This window comes from Xyrauchen texanus, chromosome 41 (assembly GCF_025860055.1).
Source record: "Xyrauchen texanus isolate HMW12.3.18 chromosome 41, RBS_HiC_50CHRs, whole genome shotgun sequence".
In the NCBI taxonomy this organism is placed as follows: domain Eukaryota; kingdom Metazoa; phylum Chordata; class Actinopteri; order Cypriniformes; family Catostomidae; genus Xyrauchen; species Xyrauchen texanus.
The window spans coordinates 681,280-692,008 of NC_068316.1; the positions used below are offsets into that span (position 1 = coordinate 681,280).

The 10,729-nt window shown below is 35.9% G+C and overlaps 2 protein-coding genes across 5 annotated transcripts in view; one reads left to right on the forward strand and one right to left on the reverse strand.

Moving 5' to 3' along the window:
- arhgap28 (Rho GTPase activating protein 28) overlaps positions 1-3,764 on the forward strand; it is a 38,184-nt gene extending 34,420 nt beyond the window's left edge. For all 4 annotated transcript variants that reach the window (XM_052114218.1, XM_052114219.1, XM_052114221.1 and 1 more), the window contains exon 15: positions 1,739-3,764. In XM_052114218.1, coding sequence (XP_051970178.1) covers positions 1,739-1,830 — 92 coding nt within the window. In that variant the 3' untranslated portion in view covers positions 1,831-3,764. The remainder of the gene's footprint in view (positions 1-1,738) is intronic.
- A 207-nt stretch (positions 3,765-3,971) lies between these two features.
- The window catches only part of lama1 (laminin, alpha 1), an 82,945-nt gene continuing 76,187 nt past the window's right edge, over positions 3,972-10,729 (reverse strand). The window contains exons 56-63 of the mRNA XM_052114209.1: positions 10,607-10,729; positions 10,301-10,407; positions 8,174-8,363; positions 7,931-8,083; positions 6,654-6,807; positions 5,228-5,361; positions 4,931-5,147; positions 3,972-4,269 (exon numbers count right to left, since the gene is read on the reverse strand). The exon at positions 10,607-10,729 is cut by the window's right edge and continues 61 nt beyond it. Coding sequence (XP_051970169.1) covers positions 4,109-4,269; positions 4,931-5,147; positions 5,228-5,361; positions 6,654-6,807; positions 7,931-8,083; positions 8,174-8,363; positions 10,301-10,407; positions 10,607-10,729 — 1,239 coding nt within the window. The 3' untranslated portion in view covers positions 3,972-4,108. The remainder of the gene's footprint in view (positions 4,270-4,930; positions 5,148-5,227; positions 5,362-6,653; positions 6,808-7,930; positions 8,084-8,173; positions 8,364-10,300; positions 10,408-10,606) is intronic.

A 10,729-nucleotide genomic window follows, 5' to 3' on the forward strand; every position in this document is an offset into this window, starting at 1 on the left:
TTAAGTTTCGCTAAAGCGATCAAAACGTAATAAACAAACAAATGCAGTTTAGTTACGTTTCATTAATCGAACAAAACTAATAAACAAACACACACAGTTTAGTTAAGTTTCGCTAAAGCTGAACAAAACGAATAAACAAACAAATGCAGTTTAGTTACGTTTCATTAATCGAACAAAACGAATAAACAAACACATGCAGTTTAGTTACGCTTTGCTAAAAGCTGAACAAAACGAATAAACAAACAAATGCAGTTTAGTTACGCTTTCATTAATCGAACAAAACGAATAAACAAACACATGCCGTTTAGTTACGTTTCGCTAAAGCGAACAAAACGAATAAACAAACAAATGCAGTTTAGTTACGTTTCATTAATCGAACAAAATGAATAAACAAACACATGCTGTTTAGTTACGTTTCATTAATCGAACAAAACGAATAAACAAACACATGCAGTTTAGTTACGTTTTGCTAAAGCGAACAAAACTAATAAACAAACACATGCTGTTTAGTTACGTTTCATTAATCGAACAAAACGAATAAACAAACACATGCTGTTTAGTTACGTTTTGCTAAAGCGAACAAAACTAATAAACAAACACATGCAGTTTAGTTACGTTTCATTAATCGAACAAAACGAATAAACAAACACATGCTGTTTAGTTACGTTTTGCTAAAGCGAACAAAACTAATAAACAAACACATGCAGTTTAGTTACGTTTTGCTAAAGCGAACAAAACTAATAAACAAACACATGCAGTTTAGTTACGTTTCGCTAAAGCGAACAAAACGAATAAACAAACAAATGCAGTTTAGTTACGTTTCATTAATCGAACAAAACTAATAAACAAACACATGCTGTTTAGTTACGTTTCATTAATCGAACAAAACGAATAAACAAACACATGCTGTTTAGTTACGTTTTGCTAAAGCGAACAAAACTAATAAACAAACACATGCAGTTTAGTTACGTTTCGCTAAAGTGAACAAAACGAATAAACAAACACATGCTTTTTAGTTACGTTTTGCTAAAGCGAACAAAACTAATAAACAAACACATGCTGTTTAGTTACGTTTCGCTAAAGCGAACAAAACGAATAAACAAACAAATGCAGTTTAGTTACGTTTCATTAATCGAACAAAACGAATAAACAAACACATGCAGTTTAGTTACGTTTTGCTAAAGCGAACAAAACTAATAAACAAACACATGCAGTTTAGTTAAGTTTCGCTAAAGCGAACAAAACTAATAAACACATGCAGTTTAGTTAAGTTTCGCTAAAGCGAACAAAACTAATAAACACATGCAGTTTAGTTAAGTTTCGCTAAAGCGAACAAAACTAATAAACACATGCAGTTTAGTTAAGTTTCAGCTAAAGCTAACAAAACTAATAAACACATGCAGTTTAGTTAAGTTTTGCTAAAGCGAACAAAACTAATAAACACATGCAGTTTAGTTAAGTTTCGCTAAAGCGAACAAAACTAATAAACACATGCAGTTTAGTTAAGTTTCGCTAAAGCGAACAAAACGAATAAACAAACACATGCAGTTTAAAGTTCTGCTGATGCAAACTAAACTTGTTCATAAACACATTCAGAGTCCGAATGCTTAAGGTGTCACAAAAGACAAATATAACACAACTTTTGTTTCAGCAGCTTAGTCAACACCCGTATTACACATATCATAAACATTACTCTCTTTTATTGCTTTACTCTAGAGAATGTTTGTGTTTACTCTAGGAGAGCGTTGCCTGGATCCAGACACACATTTACTGGATGTTTACCGTGTTAATCCTCATTGTGAATGGGTCCTAAAATCACGACCAACCTGAAGACGGCCACAGCGGAGCTCTGAATGTTTACTGGAGAACCTAAAGGTCAAAGGTCATGAACCCAGAGACCATGATGTTGTTACTGGGGCTAAGGAGACCCTTTACAAGCCCAAATTAAACCACTTAAGAAGGACTGCTGGAGGTCAGAGGTCAAACATCAGACCAGAGGTGATGCTGCTGCCCTCCTCGCGTCACTGTAGATGGAGCTTTACAGCTTCTCCCTCCAAAAACGTCTTGTTTCCTGTACGCAGAACTCTTGAATGAAGTCCTGAAGGTTTGTGGTGCGCGACACCGACAGTTCGGTGCGGGTCATTGAGTTTGTTTGGTGCCAAAAACTGTGTGTGACCTTCACGAACAGGAATCCTCCGATGAGGACGAGTGTGTGTGTGTGAGTGCATGTTTCATCACTTTATAAAAAAAAGAGCATGTACATAAACTATTTATACCACTAATTTATCCAACTGTATCATAACCATTTTGTATTGTTTCTATACGCTGCATGTTTGCATTGAAGCCATGTGAACTTATAAACTCAAACACTACACGAGTCAGTCTAACCACATCTGTCCAGGTCATATTTCACCCCAAAATCTAAATTACGTTTTGCGTAAAGACCATAATCATTTTTATGTGTTGTGACATTATTTTCATGACAATGAAGAACATTTCTTACACATTTTCATTAATGTAATGCTATAAATAATGATATATTATTTTAATTGTGAAGAATTTGTGTGTCGTGGCCGTATTTGGTCAGTTGTACTAGATTTAATTTATTTTGATTTTTAAATACAAATAATCATTGACATACAGTCATTTATTGTTATACTGTAAAAACAAATACGGTCCAGAAATGAGAATCTAATGAGAATTAAAATTAAAAACCAGAAGTAAAATTACAAAAAAATAAATAAAATAAAATTACATTGATTACAAATTTGGGAAATGTGTTTAATAGTCATGATAATAATTCAAAAAATCTTAATGGCCCCAAAACTTTTCTTTGTGAAATATACTTATATGTAATTTTATAATTTTATATTTTAAATTTTTATTTTGGGGTGAAATATAATTTAATATTTTTTATTTTGATTTTGGGGTGAAATATAACCTGGACAAGTTTTTGTGAGATTCACTCACACTCAATATTACCTCTGAAATATTAATGCCAATGTCATGAAATAACTGCATTTATGCACATTTGAAGGATGATCGTGTATACGGACATTAAACTGTATTATTGTGTGTTTAAAGCACCTGTGTATTATGAACTCTCAATACTTTAAGAACACAGTGTTTAAAAGAAGGAAATGGAAGATAATTCTGTAGCCAAATGACCTTTGAACTTTGATTATAATCACTAACTTTAACTGCAGAAGGACGTTCATGGACTGTGTGTATTTTTAACTTTAGAACACATCAATGTCTGCCAAAAATAATCCACATCAGTGTCCTCTGTGACGATCTCAATTCAATGAAAAGGTCTGTTGATGAAATAATTGCGTTTAATTTGTACTTAAAAGCTTTTTGTTTTATGTTAAACATGTCTGATGTTCTCGAATGTTCCAATTGATTGTGATTTATTTTTTTATTTGATTTTTACAGTATTGAAGTTGCCAATTTAATTCGCTGTTAATCACATTTTCCTCATTTTACTGTAAAATCTTTATTTCATGCATCATGAAGTTCATAATAAGTCACACCTTCTTGGCGTTTTCTTTGTAGCCTAGTTTCATGAAAACCAAATGATCTCCTGGGCAACCCCATTTACAACATGTGTCACATAGACTATGATATGGCTACGTGTTTTCCATAATACTCCCTATGTATCACTACACTGAGTAGTCGTAACATTTGGCATCATTAATGTTGTAATATTTGGGTGAGTCAACTGGTTGTCATTATGAAAAGCTCATCTAATTAAAGTCATGAAACAGTGAGTGTCAGGAAGTTCTTTTCTGTTGCATAAGAGCTCATTTGTTTCTGTGGCTGGTTTAGATTGTAAAGCTCTTTGTTTAAATCTCATTATTTGTCAGAATCAGCACTCTGGAATGTTCTGGAATGTTTTAGATAACGGAGGAACGCTGCTGTTGCAAGTGGAGCGGAAATGTCATCACCCGTAAAACAAGAAACACTACTGAGAAATGTTTTATTAGCAAATATCACATCTAAACACAGCAACAACATTTGTGACTATGAACTCTTAAGTACACAAATCATTCAGATGAAAAACATATTTCTATTGAGAATTCTTGGGTAAAACATGGTTGTACGGGAGTTATGCAGAATTTGTAGGGCAGGAATGAGGGAAGACATGAGGATGAGCAAACGCAGAGCTGAAGTCTAGAACATCCGTGACGTGACCCTTAAAAACACGCAGATTCCTCATGCAGCCACGGAACGATTCTCTCGTGCTGAGACAGTTCTGCTTCACATCGGCTGTGATCGATAAAAGAGAAACATGTTAAAACAGAAACACTGACCTAGTGCTACTTGAGCTTATGTTCAACCATGTTATATTCATACTATTATGATATCTCTTAATCATTAAGAACCTGAACAAGTCATTTACATTTAAAGATGCACAATTTATTTTACATTAAAGAGTTTTGCACTTACACTAGTGTAAATAAGAAAGGAACAATAGTGAATAAACTTTCTGTGTAACTTTTCACAATGAGTATGAATGATTTAATTAGACTTATCTAAATGCAAACATGCAGTTGCAGATATTAATCATATGTATTATTTTAAATTCCATTTTTGTTGAGAAAGTGAAATTCTACAAATGAAAATGCATTTATCAATAATTATAATTTTTATTAGTTGAAATTCTATTTTTGATGAGAAAGTGAAATTCTACAAATGAAAATTAATTTACAGACATCAATAATTATAATTTTTATTAGTTGAAATTCCATTTTTGATGAGAAAGTGAAATTTGATATCAAGAATGTATATTTCAAGTAATGATGTCATTTTTGATAAAGAAAATTAAATTTGACTAATGCAAACATAATTACTGATATAAAAATGAGCATTTTATCTAAAGTAAATTTAATTGTAGAAATCTATAATTCTTATATTAAACAGACAGTACCTGGATATCCGCCCACATAGATGGGGTTTTTGGTCTCAGCTGATGTGGAGGAGGAATACGGGTTCTCTGTTGTCACGGTAACGCCGTCTATGGCCAGACTCAAGCTGTGCTTTTGCTTCTTAGCCACCAGGGTGCGCCAGCGTCCATCACACATGGGCACGCTGCTCCTGCTGATGGCTGTGATGCGACCCGCGCCGTTATTCACGTTAAACAACACCTGTGAGTGTTTAAACAGAGTTATTCACAATCCACAGTATGTAAAGAGCATGTTTATGTGTCATAAAGACGGACACTGACCTGTCCGTTAACGAGCTCCAGGCCGATCGCGTCCACTTTAGTGCTGCTGATGCCCAACAGAACGCCATCCAGCGCCGTAGAGCGAAACTCGAACCTCACCGTCACGTCTGAGCCCACGTTATAACCCTCTTTCACTGCAAGACAGAGAGAGGCCAGTTACCTACTGTTATACATTTAAAGACCTCATGAAATGAATTCCACAGAGGAAAGAAAACTGCACTTGTGATTAATGGAAGTGATTGCAAATCATGTTAATTTCAACTTTCTATTCTATTTGTCATTCCAGTTGACACTTTGTTTTAGTTTTAGTATTTTATGGTTTATCATTTAAATATGTTTAATGTCTTCTTTAATTAAGGTGGATTGTAAATGTTTAACATTTTATTAGAGACAGTGTATTCAAAACTTTGTTCTATTTTAGTTTGTTTGGAGATATGACAAATATTTTTGTTTATTTCAGTTTTTTCCAATCATGCCATTGTTTTTTACATTTATTTTAGTAAACGAAAATGTTTTCATGTAGTTTTCCTCAACGATAATAACACTGCTGCAAATGCTGGTTGGAGGCAGGTAGTAGTTCCATATAGGGGGAGGGACATTCTCATCCCAGAGAGCATTTGATTGGACAGTAATGTGAATACGCCTGTGAGCACAAGATGAGTCATCAATCATTTTAGTTTGTTTTCCCAGGAGAGAATGTTAAATGTTTTGCTGATAAATGCATTTAAAACTATTTTGTCCAATTCTAAGAGCACATTAGCATATAGATCAAAGCTACATAAACAGCTTTGTCTGTAAAATGAAATTCTCTAATCTGGAAGTTTGTTTTTGTTTGTTTTTTCTCCCCAATGTGTAACGCCCAATTCCCAATGCGCTCCAAGTCCTCGTGGTGGCGTAGTGACTCGCCTCAATCCGGGTGGCAGTGGACAAATCTCAGTTGCCTCCACGTCTGAGAACATCAATCCGCGCATCTTATCACGTGACTTGTTGAGCGCGTTACCGTGGAGACGTAGCGCATGTGGAGGCTTCACGCTATTCTCCACGGCATCCACGCACAACTCACCACACGCCCCACCGAGAGCGAGAACCCCATTATAGTGACCACGAGGAGGTTACCCCATGTGACTCTACCCTCCCTAGCAACCGGGCCAATTTGGTTGCTAAGGAGACCTGGCTGGAGTCACTCACCACACGCCCCACCGAGAGTGAGAACCACATTATAGTGACCATGAGGAGGTTACCCCATGTGACTCTACCCTCCCTAGCAACCGGGCCAATTTGGTTGCTAAGGAGACCTGGCTGGAGTCACTCAGCACACCCTGGATTCAAACTCACGACTCCAGGTGTGACAGTCAGCATCAATACTCGCTGAAATACCCAGACCCCCCAAATCTCTGTCTGTTAGAGGTTCATTAGAGTTTCTCACTGAAAGCGGCATATCCGCTGCCATTGAAGAACGTTCCATCCTGAGCTTTGTTGAAGCAGGAACCCGTAGCATGAGAAGATACTGGACTGTTGAGGTTCATCTGAATGCTGTTAAACATGATGTTCTGCAGACAGGCCGCCACACTGTGCGTCACCTGCATCATACGACACAAATAACATGTCATTAACGGTCTTTAATAAATATGTGAAATATGTTCAGAATAAGTTGCTCTGAATATTAAAGATCTGTATTCATAAACAGGTGTGACATGCTTAAACATTCTGTTAATTATTTTAGCTTCTAGCAAAAATGTGACTCAAGTGGTCACCATTTCTTTCATGCTATCAACATTTTAAAACATGCTAATAATGCCTAGCTTAGTGCTAAAACATGCTATAAATGCCCAGCTTAGTGTTAAAACATGCTAGTAATGCCTAACGTAGTGCTACAATGTGCTAGCAACATGCTAGAAATGCCTAGCTTAGTGCTAAACATGCTAAAACATGTTCGCAACATGTTAAAACATGCTAGCAATGCCTAGCTAAGTGTTAAAACATACTAACAACATGTTAAAAAATGCTAACAATGCCTAGCTTAGTGCTAAAACATGCTAGCAATGCCTAGATTAGTGATAAAACATGCTAGAACATGCTACAACATGTTAGCAATGCCTAGCTGTTTTAAAATGTGCTAGCAACATGCTAAAACATGTTAGCATTGCTTAGCTTAGTGTTAAAACATGCTAATAATGCCTAGCTTAGTGTTAAAACATGCTATCAATGCCTAGCTTAGTGCTAAAACATGCTATCAACATGCTAGACATGCCTAGCTTAGTGTTAAACATGTTAAAACATGTTTAAAACATGTTAACACATGCTAGCAATAACTAGCTAAGTGTTAAAACATACTAGCAACATGTTAAGACATGATAGAAATGCCTAGCTTAGTAGTAAAACATGCTAACAATGCCTAGCTTAGTGTTAAAACATGTTAGAACATGTTAGCAATGCCTAGCTTAGTAGTAAAACATGCTAGCAATAACTAGCTTAGTGTTAAAACATGTTAGCAATGCCTAGATTAGTGATAAAACATGCTAGCAATACCTAGTAACATGCTAGCGACACGTGGATACTGCAACGTCAAACCTTTAAAATTAGTTTAAACTTTCATAACTAGTTTAATCATTCAGACAAGGCTTTTTCAGCCCAAACCAACCCAAATCACTGATTTTGTTGTGAGAGAAGTTTCTTAGAAAACTAAAAATAAGTTCATCATACATTTCCAATTCTCTTGGTGGTGTATGTGGCAGGTAGTCCGCCAATGTACAACTTCCCCTCCACATCGAGCGTGTGTCCTTTAGTGGGGGTGCGTTCAGAGTCTGACCCGTCCAAACTCAGCATCACAGCTTTCTTACTGAACTCTGCCCTCACCTGCACAAACCAAATCACACATTTCATTAAACAGAAATTAGTTCAACTTCATTTGATTAAGTGTTCAAATGAACAGAAGGAAGAACTAACGGTGTGCCAGACGCCGTCGTTGATGATCGCGGGCAGCGTGGCGGTGGCGGGTCCTTTGCCCAGGTCACATGAGAACACCAGTCGCCCGGCGTGCAGCTGCAGAATGGCATAATCCTGCTGGTTTGCATTTGCCATGTAGAACAAAACACCGCTCTGAGCGAACGTCCGTACAGATAGTTTGACTGTAAAACTGATGACAGAAATGCAACTCATTATTAACTGCTTAAATGAATATTCAGAAATGACATTTCTATGATCATGACAGGAGTTGAGATATTGGATATTTAAGGAAATTAACTGATTTTATCAGACTAGTTTCATGTAAAAAAAAAATGTTTAAATATATTTTCAAAACAGCGTAAATTAGTACATTACTGTGAGCACATTTGTTTCTTATTAGGTCGAAATGGACATTATACCACATGGAATAAAAACCTCTCAAGGAAATCTTCTGGTCCTATTTTACTCTAACATCAAAATAAACAAATTAGAAATAATATTTTTCATTTAGAAAAATTTGCCTTTTTTTGGGGCCATTAAGATGTTTTGCATGATCGCCAGATTTGACCAATAACTAAGGTGGTCAAATAGGCCATAACCTATTAATCGGCCGATAGTTTTTCAAATCGATTTATAGAAATGTTAAAAAATATTCTTAGTGTTTCCATACTACGACGGGCACAGACAGAGACTAAGAGTCCAAAATGAACAAAATTCCAGATTCAGTCTACTGTGCATCTAAATCCCAATAATGGCCAGAACATTTTTTATAGACTTACTTATTTGGGGACTCTTATTTTAAAATGACGTAGAATTGGCTTAGTTAGAATTCACTATATTTAAGTATTTATCAAATGAAGTTTTAATAGCCTATATTCACCAGACTGAGGATTATATACATCACCGTGTGAGGTTTTTTATTATTATTCACAAGAAAGTTGGAGACACGATGTGTGTGCCGATAGTCACATTTTTCTTTGCACGCTCTCGCTTCAATTTAGAAAACTTTTTGGAACTATCAGTTATCGACAAATATCTATGCTGATATAATTCAAATATCAAGAAGTAAACCGATATATCGGATTGACTGATTAATAGGCACCGATAGTTGCTTTTTGGAACTATCGGTTATCGGCAAATATCTATGCCGATATTATAGATAAATCTAGAGGTAGACCGATATATTGGTTTTACTGATTAATCAGCTAACATCTATGCTGATATCATTCAAATATCTAGAAGTAGACCGATATATCAGTTTGACCGATTGATCGGCACCGATAGTTGCTTTTTGGAAATATCGGTTATCGGCAAATATCTATGCCGATATTATTAAAGCATCTAGAGGTTGACCGATATATCGGTTTGACCGATTAATCAGCTAACATCTATGCTGATATCATTCAAATATCTAGAAGTAGACCGATATATCGGATTGAATGATTAATCAGCACCGATAGTTGCTTTTTGGAACTATCAGTTATCGGCAAAATAAAATCTATGCCGATATTATAGATAAATCTAGAAGCAAAAAGCAACTATTGACGTTGATTAATTGGTAAAACCGATATATCGGTCTGCCTCTAATTGTGACATTTTCATGACAGTTCTGCACATTTTACCCCCAATATTCATCACAGAAACATGAAAACAATTGTAGATTATTCTTCTAAATAGGATTGTTGATGGTGTAGATTATTCTTATCTGTTAAAATATGTTTTTGGCATTTATGACCCTTTAAGTGCCTTTGTTATTTCACTCATGTAATGTAAAACACTAACTTTCAGTTCTCATATTTTCATTCCATTATGTCAAAATGGTTCATGATTATCCTACTCGAATACACAAGACAGCAAATAAACCAAAGTTAGGATTGAGGTAATCCCAAAGTAATCAGATTTGATGACTAAAATTGTAATCAGTAACGAAATCTCTTAGATTAGCATTTTAGGTAATGTAATTTGCAGTCAGTACTGGATTACATATCCAAAGTGGTCTACCCAGCACTGCCAATGTGCTTTAATTAAAGGTTCAGAGCTGAAATGAAATATAATAATTACAATTCTTGTACCTGTTTTAGTACTAGCTCATTGTGACAATCAGTAAAGGACTTTAATAGTATTTACCTCATTCTAACCGTCTTGTTCTTGAAGCTCATGATCATGTGACTGTGTCGGGACAGTCCAAACTGGTGGGCTTCTGGGATGCTCTCTGTGTTATCCATGACAACACACTGAGGAAGTGAAGTGACCATATTAGGGCATGAGTCAGGTATGTTTACACAGTGTTCTTTGAAGAATGTAACACCACGTGTTCATGTGTGGAACAGCCTGAACATTCTCTGAATGTTACAATGTTTCAGAATGTGCACTCAGTGATAAAAATAATCTCACACAGTTTCAGGAACAAATGATGTTTGTGTGTTTACTTACACTAGTGCTGCCCACTGTGATCGCGCTGAGCTCTGCTGCAGGTGACAGAGGTTGTGTGATGGGGTCAGAGGTCGGCTCCACCTCCACATCATCAGGCAATAGCACACGTTTGGGTCTCTCCTC